This window comes from Ischnura elegans, chromosome 5 (assembly GCF_921293095.1).
Source record: "Ischnura elegans chromosome 5, ioIscEleg1.1, whole genome shotgun sequence".
Classification (NCBI taxonomy): domain Eukaryota; kingdom Metazoa; phylum Arthropoda; class Insecta; order Odonata; family Coenagrionidae; genus Ischnura; species Ischnura elegans.
Window position 1 is genome coordinate 14,403,233 of NC_060250.1, and position 18,337 is coordinate 14,421,569.

Consider the following 18,337-nt stretch of genomic DNA (forward strand, 5'->3'; position numbering starts at 1 on the left):
AAAATACAGTGAGTTTATTCAACATACAATTCCAATAAAACTACTCAATGACACTGCGTCATATCCGCCTTTTCAACCGCATGAAAAACATATTATTATAAGACTATCAGAAATAACAATTCAGCCTCTTTCAAACACCATACCAACACTACATTGACACCAGAAGGACGGACGCTAGTTTTGCACCCTAGAAGGCTGGTAAAGGGTCATAGTTGAACCCTATTATCATTCCTGACATTACATTAGCACATAATTGCTTCACAAGCATTAAATGCTTAAAACATTTAGTGATAGAGCAAGTAACTCATTCTGATGTATTTGGGTATTTTCGGTTTATCTTCTGCAGTAAATATTCAACTTTGAGTATTTTGCCACCATGAAAACAAAATTTTGTGTATTTGGGCTTAATTTAACCTTGTAAAAAAGCTTCATATTTTGTCAAAATTTATTTCAAGCAACTTTTCTTCGTATCTTGCATTTATCAGTACTTATGTAGTCTCTTATCCCATTAGAACACTAAATCTCATAGTACATACCACGTGATATACAGATCATGGGTATTGCATGCAGTACACAGTAAAGATCCATGCATCTCTTACTTCAACCATCTAGTCCGTTTCATGGTTTCTACGAGGAGCTCCTGATGTGACATCCTCATAATCTGTGCCCATCTGACGCATTCATCCCCATAGTTGCAAGATTATTGTTAATTACCTGGAATTGCTACTAGGTATGTATGTATCTAGCACTTCTGTCCCACTTTTTTCACTTTGACTTTCAATCGAGATGATATCACCTTTTCCAACAGAAAGCCCTCAAATAAAGCCCTTCAGAAGATCGAATGTTTTTTAGGGAGCTTGCTAATGTTGAAAAAAGTTGCTATTGAGGAAAAAAATCCCCACATTTTCCCTAAATATTTTATAGAGCCTTAAATTTCAAAATAATAATAAGCAATGTAAAAATTAACTAAAACTGCTGAAAAGCCAAAAATAATATCCATGTTCCTGCAATGAAAAAAATATCCATGATCCTGAAATGATTTACATCTGAAAGGAAAATTGGTAAAACTAAAGTCTACCCATCTAGTCTTCTCTTAGGTTAAAATGCAAGTCGTAGCTTAAGTTGTGAAAATATGTCGGAGAATTTAGTGTGCCGTGACTGATGGAAAGTCACTAATTCCTGAGTCAACTCATGCAAACTGAAGCACAATGAAATCATATAGGGTCAAAATGACTCCCTTCCATCCTTCTAGTCTTTAGGCATAGTGTACATTTTTCCCTAATCTTATCAAATAAGGGGAATAAATAATAGCAGCATTAAGTTGGCAAAAAAAATAATGAACTCTGAGTTCTCAAATTCCATAAATCTACAACCCAATGTCGCAAAAATTACACTGTGAGAGAGATTAGACTGTACTTGTAAATTAAAAATTAATGCATCAAGATATATTTGCAAATCACAACCATTCCATGAAAATGAATAAATATGAATCCAATTTGACTAACAAATTTCCCTCTTCCTCACACTGCATTTTTGAGACTTTAAGAATTGAATCCAAAAAAGTAAAAAAAAATAAATAAATGAATATTACACGTGGGCAAAAATAATGCCAAATACCAATCAAAAAAGTAAAATTTCATAAGTCAAATAGCTACCTCCAATCAGCAGCTCAGATATTTCATCATTCCATTGCAATACTCCCTTGAATATGGATTGCATCCCAAGATTGTGAATTAAAAGGTTAATGGTGAGAAAATTAAATACCCTTGTTTTTCTAATGCAGAGACATCAATTAACACTCAAATTGTATTTCAATAAACATTGGTAGATAAAGCATATAAAATTGACTTTTTACCAAGAGGTAATGCCACAGGATACTCCGACAAAATTAAATTCATTAAGTGATAAAGCATGTTAAAATTTGTTACAAACAGCATACATCTTAATCCTGTAGCAATCTCTCGTCAATAGCTCAACGACTGTCAATTTGAGCACGTACAGCTCCCAGGGAGTGAAAGATGACATCATAAATAGTAATAAAATGACTACAAGCAGATTTATTAGACTTCCAGCTTAGACTGGCCTGAAGCTGTGTGTAGTATGTAAAAGTAGATATATACGTGTATGATAAAAATAGTGGTCCATATCTATGACAATAATGATGCATTATGACATTCCACTGATGAAGTAAAAATGATTCCAAAAGTATATTTGACTAAAATATAAACAGATGCCCCTCAACATGACCTCCAAAAGTGAAAATGGCATGATGATTATCGCCGGAAGCGTCCCAGATAAGCCTTGCAATGGGGACAACTATGGTGGACATCCATGCAATCATCAATGCAGCATGGGATGAGGCAACAGCCGAGCCAACACCTTGAGAAAAAAAGGAAACAAATGCAATAAAATTAGGTGATCCCACATGAAAAAATGAAAAATGATAACTTCCTCTATGAAAAAGATACCACTGCTTAAACCTTCAGCTGGGGAAACGTACTTGTACATGTGTGCTGGTGACTATTCGAGACTCAAATTACCGATGGTGGCGCTTAAGGTGCTGATGTAATTTGCCAATATGGCAGACACATTGAGGATATTGTTGTGATGATAACGTAAGTGTAATGGGATGAATCGTCGAGCCACTGCGAATATTAAAGTAGAAAATATCAAGGAAGATTTTTCTGAGTTTAGATGAGGTATTTCGATTTTTAGGAGCAACCATAAATTGCATTAAATGTTCAGGAATTAACAAATATAGCTGAAATTGCCTATATTAGCTCGCGGCGATTACTGAAAGACTTTCTATTGACCATAATTGTGTGACACTGATAAAAACACTATTCTTATTAGGGTAGAAATAAAAATTAATACGTTGGCTACCTTAAACACCATAATCCTTCAAACCACTGTCACAGTAAATGATGATGAATTTTTGCAATGAATGGCAACTGAAAGGCATTATACATTATTATGAATGCATGTAACATATTAATTACGACGTTATGATAGCAAATATAATTAGAAAAATCAGAAAATATCCAACAATCCCAATGATTTGTCAAAGTGATTTCCTTGGGTAACTGCTTGGTATCCTCAGAGCTCTACTTCCGAATTCGGCCGATAGTTGGCGTACTCTTTGTCTGGTTTCTCGAATAGGAAAAACTAAGACCATCTCTTCTGACATGCTCTCCCATGCTCGTCTCATCTTTATGGTTGAAACTCTTTCTTTCGCGAATGGCACTTTATGTCCCATTCGCGAACCCTACCTCCCTTCCCGGTCTCAAGTCCTGAACTGAGTGGCATTGGTTTTCAGCGTGAATGAGTCATCTGAAACCCTATTTTAAAAGAAACGGCAGGTAGGGGATTTCTCCTTAGTGATGCATTCTTACAATGTGCCTGTTTGCGTTTCTCATTCGTAAGCATCGCACTGTCGCGTCGGTACCGCAGAGGTGAACATGGAAAAGATCCCGTGGGGTTTTTCGCTCAGGAGGGCATGTTAAATTTACTGCTACGAGTGGGCATTTATACTGCAAATAGTAATCGCATATCGAACTTAGAGAAACGAGTAGTTTTGCAGGACAATACCTGGTTAATGGTCAACATATGTCTTTTTGAGTAATTTCCATTACGCTAAGGGCCTGATTTTTCAAAAACCATCTTCAGACGCTATTGTGAGGATTATTGCAATTGAAAATTATATTGGTGATAAAACCTGCTGTTTAAAAAATTCAAATGAGTGTGTACATTTTTGGACTAAATGGCAGATAGATGAAATCAGAAATGCTTGTCAGTGAAGAGTGCTGAAGGAGAGGTAGAGGGGAAGGAGTGCATTCCCTCCGTGTTTCAAGCACCGAGGCTACGAGTGAAGGAGCAAGGGACGAACCCGTCTGATCTTGCATGTGACGTCGTTGTCTTCAAAGCAAAGGGGCGAAGGCACAACAATGTTATGTACACAGTTTATGTCCATCTTGTCTTGTTTGAATGTGCACATGATATGCATGTTTCTTCCGAAATTGTGCTGTTTGGACTATGTTGAATATTAGTAGCCATATTGGAAATGTAAAGCTTTGTGTCAATTAGAGATGGGTCGAATATCAGATTTCTCGAACTCGAATATCGAATTCGAATATTAAATCATTGCTCGAATATTCGAATACCTCGAATTTCGAATACCTCGAATACTAAACGATGAATGCTGGAATGTTTGACTCGGTTGCCTATGCAGCAGGCAACACAAGATTTTGGGGAGTAATTTTGATTTCCTTTAAAGGATTCGAACAGGAATTTAGCTGATTAATGGAATATTTTAATTTTATGGAAACAATTGGGCATATAATTAATTCAACTAACATCGGTTTACCCCCACTCCTGCTGCCAAGTGCTAGCTGACAATCTGGCATTTTGTAAAATACAAGCTCTTCTCCACCGGATTTTCTTCAATTATTTTCAGTCCATCTTTGGGAGTTCTCACGAGATAAGAAGATGAATTGGAATTGCTATCAGGGAGAAACCAAATATCTTGAGAAAATATCCCTTCGTCTGGGACTGTAACAATAAAGATTTATAGCACCACTCATAAATTGTAACTTGATATATGTTTTCGGAAAAAATACCGCATCAACTTCCGAGAAGATCTGCTGCTCATATCGAGTCTCGCTAGAATGCCAAGTCTCCGTCCTATTTTGACATTTACTTCCTCGCGAAAAATGCTTATTTAAAGTCAGAAATGCGTCGCGTTTGGTCTTGTTCTTTTTTAAATTACCCGCACATTACTAATATTTCAATCCAACAAAGGTGTAATATCAATTGCCGAAAGACATTGTTAGACACCTTTTGGGCTAATAGGTGATTCATGCAGCAGTTGACCTCCAGAAAGGGGGAAATTCGAAGCAGGTAGGTAGAAAAAGGTCAGTGGGTGAGAAAAGGGGCGGGGGGGGGGGGGGGAGGGAGGGGGCGAAACACATTTCTTTTGTTCTCGTATAACTTGATATTTTTTTTCGAAGCTAAGGTCTTCGTAATATGATTCCTGCGCGAGCTGGGACATTTCTGAGAAGAGGAAAGCCTCAGAGGGGGGCTAGTGCTGAATGGAGGGGGATAGCGGATCGTGGGAAATGCGCTAATGTAACTATCCCACGGTACTCATGCAGCAGTGGACCTCCAGAAATGGGGAACTTCAAAGCAAGTAGGCAGAAAAGGTCAGTGGGTTAGAAAAGGGGGGCGTGAGACACGCCTTTTTTGTACTCGTGTAACTTGATATTTTTTTCGAAGCTGAAGTCTTCGTAATACGATCCCTGCGCGAGCGAGGACCTTTTGTTTGATTTCGGAGAAGAGGAAAGCTTCAGAGTGGTTGAGGCGAGTGCTGAATGGAGGGGGATAGCAGATCGTGGGAAATGCGCCAATGTTACTATCCCACGGCACTGGGTTTCTCCCTATGGTAGTTTCATCTCCTGGAAAAGATTCAAACTAACAATAAGTGCCTGTCCTTATTAGCCATAAATGACACATGGTAAACACTTCGTCTCATGTATACGAAACCTGCGCGAGCTGGGGCCTTTTGCTTGATTTCGAAGAGGAGGAAAGCGTCGGAGGAGGGGCCGAGGGCTGATGGATGGAGGGGGAAGCGGATTTTGGGAATTGTGCTACGTAGTTACTATCCCACGGCACTGAGGTTTTCCTGGTGGGGGAAACCAGGGATTTTTGGATTTTTTCACCCGGATCAATTTAGGTTCCCCACGTCGAACTCTTTTCACCGCTCTAACCCGCGAATTTGATGTAGTTCGTCAGCTTGGCTAAAACGGCGCTGCGTGCACTAAAAGACTTAGAGTTCTCTACATTTTTCCGAGTCAACTACCAACGACGTGCGTGCAACAGTGTATGACACAAAATTCAAAGTATTCGAGGTATTCGAGGCGGTACTTTTCGCATAACTATTCGAGACCTCGAATATCGAATACTTTCTAGTATTCGAGGTATTCGAGTATTCGCGGATACTATTCGCACATCTCTAGTGTCAATCAATTAGAGCTAAAAAAAACTACGCTGTCAGATATGCATTGTGTTAGGTCTCATTCTTTTTTGAACCTCGTGCACGTCATAAAATTGCTGAGAGATATATCTTCCGGCTCCGTAAGTGACTCACCTAGCATTTGGCCTCCATAAACTGGGAGAATTAATGCAGGTAGACCAAAAAAGGTTAGTCGGTGAGACAGGGTAAGGATGAAACACGTTTCCATGTAACTTGATATTTTCCTTAGAAGATTTTTCTTATTATTTATGGTCTGTGTGGTCTTGGAAAGGACAAAACCTTAAAAGGCATGGGCTGATGGAGAACCAAGGGTGGTTTTGTGAAATCTACGCTGTGGTTACGGTGCTGAGATTACCAAGAGGTTAAGACTACAAGTGAGTACCTACTTATCTCTGAGTGCCATACATATCGTGTAAAATTACCTCAAAAATGCCGTGTAAATTTTTAGTATTGGAAGTGGAACTTTTGATAACTGTTGAAAGTATATGTCTGCAACACTTTGCGATAGGATAAAAAATGCAGCAATTTTTTTTTCTTTAGCTCTGATGCTCAAAATAGGGGTGCGTCTAATACACACGTTTATACGGTATTTCCTATGAACCATGACTGATTGTTGTGAATAGAAGAATGATATCATCTGAATTTTGAATATTTTGAGGAAATTATCCCATGGTTACTTTTTGGGATGACTATGATTCAAAATAGAATTAATAGCATGTCAAAATGAGGAATACTGACAGCCTGCATGAATTTTTATTATGTATCAACAACGAACAAGACTCATTAATTACCATGCCAATTGGCCAATTATTTTAAGCGGCTTGCTTCTTTCTTTGAAGCAGGTACGAAGACAGAAACATTCTCAGTGTATGTACTATTGATATACAACACCTGATAAGTGGCTGGAATGTTCAAATATAATTAAATCCCTATACAAGAGTGTGCCACAGTGGGGTAAAGTCACGCCAGTTTCATGAATGAGTGCAAACAATGAAGTTAATGGATATCCATCATTCCTCTCAAGCCAGGCTGGTTACCTGATTTGTAAGGAGAAATATAACAGATTCAGAAAAGGCCTTCCTCAAGGAAAATGTGTAATGGCAGTTGGGAAGAAGTTGAATATGTTGGAAATGATACAATCTTGAATTTTTTAAAATTCCATGTTAACTTAAAAGGTAGGATATTTCATACATTAAAATAAAAGAACTATCAAATTCGGGTAAATAACATATCCAGAATGCATTTTTTCTATTCTTCAGAAACAAATTTTAAGGCTTAATTATCCTTTCAACAATTTTAGAGCGATGAGCGTAAAAAAATAACCATACATTATATCTTCAGCTAGGAAAATCTTCCATTAGCTGTACAATTGCATGCAGAAGAACTTACCCAAGAAGAGCAATAACAACTCCAGAAATATAGGCAATGATACCAGGTTGCGTTTTGGTTGCAGTATCTATTTCAGCATGGCAATAAGGGCATATCATATGGGTAGGCTGTGGCCCTACAGGCACTACAGTTGTTACAATGGTAGGTCCAGGCAGTACTGAAAATAATGTAGGTAATTTAAAGGAAACTGATAGTTCTAAGGAATAATTTCTACACTAATGCAGACTACTTCATACACTCAGAAATTAAACGAAAAAGCAGCGAAAATACGAGCACAAAAAATTAAAACGTAACATAGAAAGAAATGTAAATACAGTAGAGCCTGTTCATTTGGCCCACTGGATATTAGGAGCAGCTGCTTACTTGGGACAATACCATAAAAACAGAAATCAATACATAGAGGAATTGCATTTTTATGGTTTCCTCAAGTTAATCCAGAGAAAAAGCTAAAAAGCTATTTGAATAAACAATGCTCTTGCTAATTACTCATATGGAGAGATGCATCTTTCTACACATCAGTAAATAGTAAATACTCACTTTTCAGCAAACTATTTGCTGAGCATGAACATATCCTTTCATAAATGCATGTGACCATGGGTGGAGATTGAGAGAAATAAGAATATTTTTTTATTTTACTCTAAAAATTTCAAATAAAGTTTTACATTTTCCATATTTAAAATTAAAATTTAGGAAAACTAATAAACATCCAACAATAAATACATTTTAATCTTAGAGCAGTCTTGTTTGTTGCCTTTCAATGTACATGTACATATATTTACACAATTTATTAATAAATGGGGCAGCCACTCCATTGGGTCTAAATATACCACTCTCAATGTGTCCTAATTAACTGAATTACACTGTATTCATATGAAATAGGTATTAATTAAACTCTTCATGCATAAACGAAACCATACTGGCTTAACTGCAAAATTTAGATTCACCAACGCTAAAATTTTCACCAGAAACATTGCAAACATACATAGGACGGAGAGTGGAGAATTCTATTACATGAACAGAAATAAAAATAGACCTTAGCTATAATCCACTGTTAGAGTACTGGTTATGGAAACAAGTAGTGGACTATCATTAAGTTTGGCTTCATTATGGAGAGGTAACACATAGTTAAGATTTAACTAATATTTGTAACATTAAATAATTCGGGATTATAGTTAAGATTCTAAAACTGTTCCTCTTCTTCTGCGGCACTTCTTAATGGGTGTTTGCCAGTTTCCTTGAGCACATTTCCCTCCCCCCAAATTCAAGTTGTCCCTCCAGATTTTCCTAGGCTGACCCACACTTACTTTCTCTTTTGGAGAATTTCCTCTCGCTGTTTTCACTATCCTTCTTGTATTCATTCCGTTGACATTCCTCTACATTATAACATGCTCAGATGAAATGAAGGATACAAATATTTTTCCTATTTCACATCTTAAAATATCCATGCTAAATTAAATGTCTCGTACCGACCGCTTGCGGAAATTAACTATGCAATTCAATAGCGTCATCATCAGGTCATATATAACAAGGATAAAATTTTCCCTCAAAAATATATCATTTGCTTTAGCTGGGATACAAACCCGGATGTCCTGGTTGCCAGTCAGGCATGCCACCAGTTACATCACCAAGCCAATTGATCTTCTAAAGCAAATCTTAAGACTGGGCTTCACCAAACAAGTTGTTGGTGTCTCAGGTCCTCATTGTGGCACCGGAGATAGAGACTATGCTTACAAAGATACTATCAGAGAAATAAAACCCTATTTTTTCACTATTCAGCAACAGACGTTTTCCAAAGCACTGCATAAAAAAAAGAAACTATGTATGCATGAACCTGTGTGTGTGTGTGACTGCATATTAAGTTACTTGTTTCATGGGGTGCTTTGGAAATCATGACGTCAATGAGACAATAAGTTCTGGCAAATGCAGCGGATGGCATACATATAATCCACCGGAGTGGAGGAAGGGGCCAAAGATAGACAGGGGGGATAGGGCACCGTTGGAAAAGCAATGGTGTGGAATGGCTGAGGTCAACAAAGGAATATAAAATATTTGTGCTGAGCCCCTCAACTTCCATTTCCACCTGAAAACATAACCCCTCCCCCGACCTATTCCTTACTATGTTTCTCTTTCCCAGTGGCGCAGCCAGGCATTTCATTTGGGGGGGGGAGGGGTGGGGGGAGTCCACAATCGGGGGGAAAATTTTTGAAAAACAGGGTACTAAGTAGAGGGTTTTAAATTAATTTTAATGCTTTTCATAATCAAAAAAACTTCATTTGTTAAAAAAATATTTTGTAAATTCATGATTTTTCAATATTTTTTTATCTTTTATGGAGAAAAATAATGGTGTTTTTATATTCCGGACCTCCCCCCTGGCTACGCCACCGCTGTTGCCCCCTTTCTTCGCTGATATGGTATAAATCAGCCACTCCGTGCACCAGAACCAAATCAAGCTGATGATGACACTTCGTCAAAATGCATACAGTGGAACCTCGTTAAAGCGAGTACGTGCTATAGCGAGACCCCCGCTATAACGAGAGATAGCCGATGCACCGTCAATTGACCCTATAATAAGCGTGTTAAAAAATTCGTTTTTACGAGACCCTTTCGGTGTTGGCTCTCGCCATAGCGAGGGTTTCACCGCCGGAAGACTTTCATCAAGACTCATTAACCTCTGTAACTGCTAGCGATCTGTTAGAAATGAAGTTAATGGAGTGCTCAGTCTCGAATTTATGTGGTAAACTGTCGTTCGATAAATATAATGATTGACGAAACAATGCTTTCCATGATTTTTATTCAGTGCGGCGCTTATAAATTGTTTGAATAGTTAGTCGTTATTTGAGTAAGGAAATTTAGTGATGCAAAAAAACATCGCCTTTCGTCTGGATTTATGCTTACGTTTATCGGATAGATGTTTATCTGTCGCCGCACCACTCCTGTTCCTGTATAACTGTTCGCAACAGGTATATTGGCTATTATTTGCTCCACCTCCGGTAAAGCAACAATTCGCTATAGCGAGTGTTTATTAGTGCACCGTGGGGTGTCGTTATATCGAGGTTGCACTGTAGTTAATTCTCACAGCAAAAACAGTGGAGATAAAGAAAAGTTTTATTTGAGTCATTCATCAAATGGTTCCACCACATCTTGCCTCGTGCAGTTGAAGAGTCCACAGAATTATTTCACTAAAGTGTTATGTCAATTACTTGAAGGTAAAATGAGAAAAACAAACTTTTTGACAAAATGCTGTTGTGATCCAAGTAGTTTAGATACAAAGATAACAAAGGGCACAGCCACCACTACACAAAGCACTGTTATGAGCACTACTGAAGGACCTACTGCTGACCTGAAATAATTATAACAGAGCCAATTTAAGAAGTCTCTTCTTACAGCACTGAATGTTTCTCGGGTTTCCGCTCTTTAAAAAACTCCTTCATTGGCAAAACTTCTAAGAGTGCACTGCTCATCGTCTTCAGGGCTGTCTGGTGCATGGATCAAATGACCACATTTATACAAGATAGACCCAGGAGTTAAGGTGGATGTGATTGGTGGATGCGCCTATTGATTAGGTTCCATGATTGGCTGATGTTGTTTGATCCCTGAATCAGACTGACCTGAAGACGATAAGCAACTCGCTCTTCGAACCGTTGGCAACGATGAAGAACCAGAGCAGAGGCCCGAGAAACATCCAGTGTGAACGTATGCTGAGAAAGAGTTTCTTTTTATGTAACCTCCTAACAGTGGAAATGCAGCCATTCCCTACCATGAATCAAGGCTCTGATAACAGATCCATTATTTAACCTTCCTTTGCATGATCGTAAGGTTACAAATTCCGTAAGGGTGAGGTGCAGAGGTTACCACAGGGCCAATGTTTGAAGTGGACACATAAGCCAACATAAATTACACAAATGTTACAAATACAATTTCTTTTTAAGTGCAAGGAAGATGTAAGTTGACAAACACAAAAATTAAACAAAAAAAAAATTTTCTTTGAGTAATATTCAATGAAAATTTCACAAATCATCTTTGGAAAAAATATTCACACTAAGGAAACCACTTAAGCTTTAGGACTGGGCACACAATAAAAATACACTTATTAAATACTTTTCCATCGATTAGATTCTTAATTATGGCACACAATAAGAAAAAAATACCTCTCAGGCTCTCTTTAGCCTACACAAAACAGCTCAATTTGAACATTAATGTGAATCACCCAAATGCGATCAATCACATTATAAAATTTAATAAGGAATATCATTGGGCCCTTCCAGCTTTGTTGTAAATGTGCTCCGCTGCATTTAAGCTTTCCTTTCAGCCCACATTAAAAACAGCAACATCACAATGGTCAATGGGGAAATTGATATACACAAAAATTACCACAAAAATATTATACTACACATATACTATTCATGCGTGAAGGTTTCAACCAGAAAAACAGCCAAATGTCAAAATTTCTGCGCACAATCTCACTATCCGCAAATGTTGCTTGCATCTACTCCATCAAGAACAGAATCTAGGTCTAACAAAAAAAATGCTGAGGTCTAACAGGTTGAAAAAAAAATAATAACTTGATGACTTACATTTGTAATAATGATAGGTTTCTTACCTCTCACACAAGCAAAAATTTATCAATTTTCTAATTTCGCTGATTGTTATGGTGTCCAAAAATTATACCTTCCAATCAAATAACATCACTTACTTGGTTTTCCAGGTGTAAAGGGACTGGATGGTGGAACACCGCCAACAGCCTGCGAATAACTCGGGGGAGCAGCAGGAGGGGGGCCATATGGAGCTGAAGGCTTAGACATGGCTGCTGTAAAGAACAAAGACACCACAGTGTTTATTTGAATTCAATGAAAAAATCACGGGCTACTGCAACAGCTATTTCAACAAATTGAAGCAAGATCTCTGCAAATGGAAACTAAAGGAATCAAAATTTTGGCACTCCCAAGCAGAGGGACGAGGTTGCTCTTTTTTTATAAAAGCTGAATGTATTTTTCTGTATTATGTATGTATTTCTTTTGTATTGACACATTCTAATGTCCATAGGTCCACTACAGAATAAAGAATATTATTATAATTATGTATCTAGCGATGGCACTACATATTACTTGATCACAAAAGAAGTCATCTGAATGCATGTGTACATGTTATTGAGCATATAAAAAATTAACTTACCAATTGCTAAGAACACAAATAATTAAAATTATATTTACCATATGGTCAGGTAAGCCAAATGTTTCAGAGGATTACTAATATAAAAGGTACTAAGTAGAGACATTTTTCCAATTATAATACACAAGTTTGCAGAGCATGACCTGTGAAGTTTACAAAACAGACTAAGTATGTACGTTCATATTTCCTGGCTTATACCTCAGTAATAATTGACAGCTAAATGGAATAATGGTCACCCATGGAAAGTATTGCATGCATCAAAAATCAAAGGGTAAATGCATATTTTTTCCAATTTACACTATACAATACCAATACCACATATTTTCCACCCATTCTTGAGAATTGTTGCAGTGTACATATATAGACTAAGATCTGATAGGCTTCAGATAAAATTGCAAAAACATACATACAACCTTTGGCCAACAGTTGCAATTGACTACTAGTAAGTAGTTCTGTGGCATATAAAGATCCCATTATGGAGGAGTGTGGGTCCTAACGGTGTCCTCCCTTACATTCCATGATATCTTATGATTAAATTTATATAAATAATATTATACATGAAATAGCATCACTTCAAGCCGAGGCCATGCTAACCATCAAAATCATTCAAAAGGTGGTGATTAATTTATTCTTCACTGTTGGGGAGCATCCACATATGTACATGCACCTCTAGGATTTCTGCTTTCCACCTCTTCATCTTTAACATTTGCAAGTACATAAATGCTTTAAAGGTTTAGCAGAGAGAAGTTTTCCAGCCCTTCGGCTTCACTGTAGAAGTTGAACAATCACAAAATTGATTTTAATTATTATTTGAAGGTAAGGGAAGGGACAATGCAGGTAGGTTCAACGACTTATAGTGACTGATAACGGATCAAAAGACTTACAAACACCCAATTGCAATGGATCCCCTGAGTATTGAAAGGATCAAGCAACACTTGAAGGTGCAACAAGATGATGAACATGATTTAACATAGATTGATACATCTTCCCAGGTAGCTCAGATTTGACCTCATCCTTGGGGAAATCAGATATTTTGATGATAAGCTTATCCTCCACGTTCAATATCCCTTTTTTCCACGAATTCAAGCATTAGGGGACGGGGTGTAACCATACCATATCACCGAAATTGGCCGCATAATGGTGCTGTAGTACTCGATTACCGTTAATAACATTAGTGGCTTCATGTTCACCTATGTATCGTTGTTTATACTGGTGTTTGTGAGCAAAAACTGTAGATTCTGTACCTGTGCAGTAATAGTTAAAGTGATAATGTGACCTAGGCATCATTGTTGTGTCGCTGGGTTTGATTTGGGCTACGTCGGTACATACAGGCGTATTAAGATGTTTGGCATATTGAGCAAAACATCCCAGATTGTCGTGGACATAAGGGAGGAATCATCCACAGTGCTGTGATTGTGTAGCAGATGTGCGGTAAAGTTGCAACTGTCAATTTCTAGGGTAACGGTAATGGATTTGGAATTTGCTCTTTTAAAAACCATACGTAAGGTACTTCATCCGTCTCTGCTATGATGTGATGAGGCTAGAATGGACTTCAACAGTAAGATTTGTGGTTTACCTCTGAAGATATGAAGAATTCTCCTTGTTCTAGTGCAATGTATGTTGTTTCATGATGAATAATTCATTAAATTTATCATTTCTAGACCAATAATGTTGTTCATTTTCCATCTCCTTCAGTAGGATTTTCCGGCATGAACCTAAACTTGAGAATTGTGTGACAGAGTGTAAAAAGCCTTATTTTTAAGACTAATGCAGTATTGGCTTTGAATGGTGAAATATTCATTTCACCATTGCATGTTATTATATTGCAGTATCCCATATGGTATCAAATATCTCAAAGGCATCACATGAGACACAATCTTATAGGCATGAAGACCTGTCTGAGTGGTCATGTATGTCTTGAGAGATGTCTCTGACATATTTGATGCTATATGGCAGGGGTGTCAAACACACGGCCCGCTTCCTTACAATCTGCGGCCCGTGGCACCATGACTTCTTCAATCGCAATCGACACTTCCTTTGCTCCTTTCAGATTTACAGCTCTTGCAGTTGGAAGATCAAAACTTACTGGCACTTCATCCATATTACCCACATGCATTTCTTCTACTCTGAAAATGCTCTCTTACATAAATTTTCTACATTTTATCATCTTGACCTCCTAATCTAGCGGTAGTTTCTGTCCAATACTTGTCTAGGCACGACTACTTAAATTATTCCTCTTCGTGAATAGGAATCCCCAAGAGGTAAAGGATTTGAAGTCATTCATTTGTCATTGCTCGTGAAATAGCAGTGGCATTGAAACCTTTTTCAGAAGGAGAATTTATAAAGAAATGTATGTTGATGGCGGCAGACGATATATACCCTGTAAAACTTCAAACGTTTGCAAACATAAGCCTTTCACGAAACATGATTGTGTCTAGAATTAATGAACTAGCAGATGATCTTCACAGTCAACTAAGAGAAAAAGTAGCTAAGTTTACAGTGTTTTCACATGCAATTGACAAAAGCACAGATGTTAGTGGCACACCACAGTTTGCATTATTTATTTGTGGTGTTAGTGAAAATATGCAAGTGACTGAAGAACTCATGGAATTGGTTGCAATGAAGGGCACAACAACAGGTGATGATATCTTTGAGAGTTTCGTTGGAAAATTAAACAAAATCGATGTTGACAGGGCAAAAACTGCGAGTCTGGCTACTGATGGAGCACCTCAAATGGTTGGTAGAAAAGCTGGTGTAGCAACAAAGTTAAAGGAAAAACTACAAGCAATGAATGATTCATACCAACAAATTCACAGTATTCACTGATTAATTCACAGGGAAGTGCTTTGCAGTAAAATATCAAAGATGGACTATGTCATGGATGTTGTATTTAAGACAGTGAATGTCATATGTGCATGAGGTCTAAACCACAGACAGTTTAACAGCTTATTGGAAGAAATTAACCTTCATGGTCTGCAATATCACACAGATATTCGCTGGTTAAGCAGAGGAGCTGTACTGAAGCGTTTTTATCACTTACGAAGTGAAATGCAGATGATTTTGTATGACAAAGGAATGGATGTGCAGGAACTAAATGACGTGAATGAATGAATGGGTTCAAGATCTAGCTTTCATGGTAGACATAACAGAACACTTGAATTGCCTGAATATAAAGCTGCAAGAGTGCAATAAATTGGTGACCGATCTACATGAAACCATTTGTGCATTTGAAGTGAAACTTGATCTCTTTGCAAGTCAGCTAGCTGATTGTAATATGTACTACACATTTTCCAATGCTGAAGTCTCTGCAAGACGCACCAGAATTTCGTGCTGAAAATAATGCCGAAACATACCGTGAACAAATTTTGAAGTTAGTGACAGAGTTCCTAGAAAAATTAGCATACTTTAAAAACCTTGAGAATATTTTATCTGTCTTCCTGAATCCTTTCCCTGTTAGTGTTGATGAAGTCCCAGAAAATTTACAATTAGAACTAATAGAACTCCAGTGTGGTTCTGTGTTGAAGGATAAGTTTTCAAGTTTAGATCTTAGTACATTTTATCAGTATGTTGGGCCTATATATCCCCAAATTAAGCATTGGTAGTATTTTATTTAATTCTCCTGCTATTGGTCCTGAAATACATATGCGGCCCTCAAGCTGTATGAGTCGGCTAATGTGGCCCGTCAAGGTGAATGAGGTTGACACCTTTGCTATATGGGATACTCCAATATAATAACATGCAATGATGAAATATAATGCAATGAATATTTCCTCATCGAAAGCAAATTTATGTTATTACATTATTTTCTCGTAAATCTCATGAATCTCACCTAACAGCACAGCAATCGTATGTGAAGCAGCCACCACATAATGGGTCGTTACGGCTTAAGGATAGGTGTATCTTCAAAAATACAGATATTCATCTCCCATTTATCTCTAAATACGGCGTCGATTCTTCATTCTTTATCTCTGTGTCCATATTGGTTTCATCATGGCATGTATATATACTATCCTTGTATTTAGAGATAAGGCTAAATTTGTGCCAGCTGAGTTAAACCGTTAAAGTCTACCAATTACCTGAACTCCCTTTGCATAATAATATTACTACATAAAATGTTTTCTATTTTTGAGCACCAACCACCAAACAGTGATTTAACTGTAGGGACTTTCTATGGTAGCCAATTATGGCAAATGAAAATTCAATGATACTGGCCAAACATGACTTGATCATCATGATGGACCATATCACAACACTAGCAATTCTATGGGTTCTAATGCCTTTTGCCAAAAACATCAGTGAGTGTAATTCATGTCCAGAAAAAGGACATTAAAATAAAATGACTAGAAACTGCAGAAGAAATAAACATAACTCTTTCCCAGAATCAGCATTTATCATTTGGCTTTTCCCTCGGGGACGTTTACAAACAGGTGCAATACAAATTCCATTTTTCATGATTGCTCTCCGTGGTAATAGCAACTTTGGTAATGGAATCTAATGAGATTTTAATAGAATGTGAATTCTTTACTTGGATATACCATAGGGTTTCCGTCTATTCCTGATGACGATATGTCACCTTAAGCCAGCTTGTCTTTAAATGTCTAAATTTTTATTTAACAACACAATGCAGTATAGCTGTCAATCAGTTTAAATGTGCAGTGAAAAATGTTCAACAAAAAGTGTCCCCGCAACGAAGAAGCTCCCAAAATTTTAAACGCCGCCACATTGATGAACAAATAGCCATATAGTGACTATCGCCAGCACAACTTGTGTGGTACAACAGTTTCTAGGTGAAAAGGGGCAATCCGCCCCGTTCCCTTACCACCCAGTGATAAAACAGAGACTGGAATGGGCTGGCCAAGGAATCTATTCTTGAGAAGGTCACATAATTTTCATGGAGAATGAAAAGCCCTCATTGGCCAAGTTGTTATTCTTCTCGGCTCTGACGTCATTATAACGCGTCGGGAAAGGAGTGATGGACCGTATAAATCCCGACTTATAAGGCCATATGATGCTGGGAGGGCCAGAGACTGCCAAAAGTGAAGTCACACAGTAGGGAGATATGGTTAGGTGCAATTTGTAAAATGCAACAGAAAATTCTCAGACCATCGCGTAAGCATAATATGCGTTGTTTACATGGAAGCTAAGAATAAATTTTCCTAGAAGTAGGCCACCGATCGAGAACTGCATCACGTGACCCGTCCGATAACGTTTCCCATACGTCACATAATGCACACCGGACACATCACATGGACCAAAGATAGAAAAAATATAACACATATATTATGGCATATAACGGAAGGAAAAAAGCATTCCATGCGATTGGGTACTTACAGCTACACGGCGAATCGAATCGAAAATCAATGCATAATATTGGGTTTCTAAAAGACAAATCGTCACTTTGCACGAATTGCATACATGGTAAATGGCATCGATGACACCAGACATATAAACTAAAAAAAACTTGTCACTAAACGAATGTCACTACACGGTTTGGAAATAAACAGCGGCAAATCTGTGGCACTTCCAAAAGTCAACTGGGAATAGAAACATTACCCAAAAGCAAATTTGACGAAGTTTCATATCACTGTATACACACAATCAACATATAATTTGTTAAATAACAACATTATCTAATACTTTACCTGATATTTATGCCAACAGGAAGTCGACTGCCCTGAACAGATGAACAACGCCCAATTTCACTATTAAAGTCAAACAGGCAACTTCGTTGAAAAACTTTCATTTACTGCT

At 37.6% G+C, this 18,337-nt stretch overlaps 1 protein-coding gene across 1 annotated transcript; it reads right to left on the minus strand.

The window, feature by feature from the left end:
• Positions 1-1,282: 1,282 nt before the first annotated feature.
• LOC124158514 (cell death-inducing p53-target protein 1) lies at positions 1,283-18,112 on the minus strand. The gene is made up of 4 exons (XM_046533638.1): positions 17,918-18,112; positions 12,111-12,224; positions 7,418-7,574; positions 1,283-2,379 (listed from the first exon to the last, which is right to left on the minus strand). Exons 1-4 carry the CDS (start codon positions 17,997-17,999, stop codon positions 2,274-2,276), a joined length of 459 nt encoding a protein of 152 aa, XP_046389594.1. The 5' UTR covers positions 18,000-18,112; the 3' UTR covers positions 1,283-2,273.
• Positions 18,113-18,337: the final 225 nt, after the last annotated feature.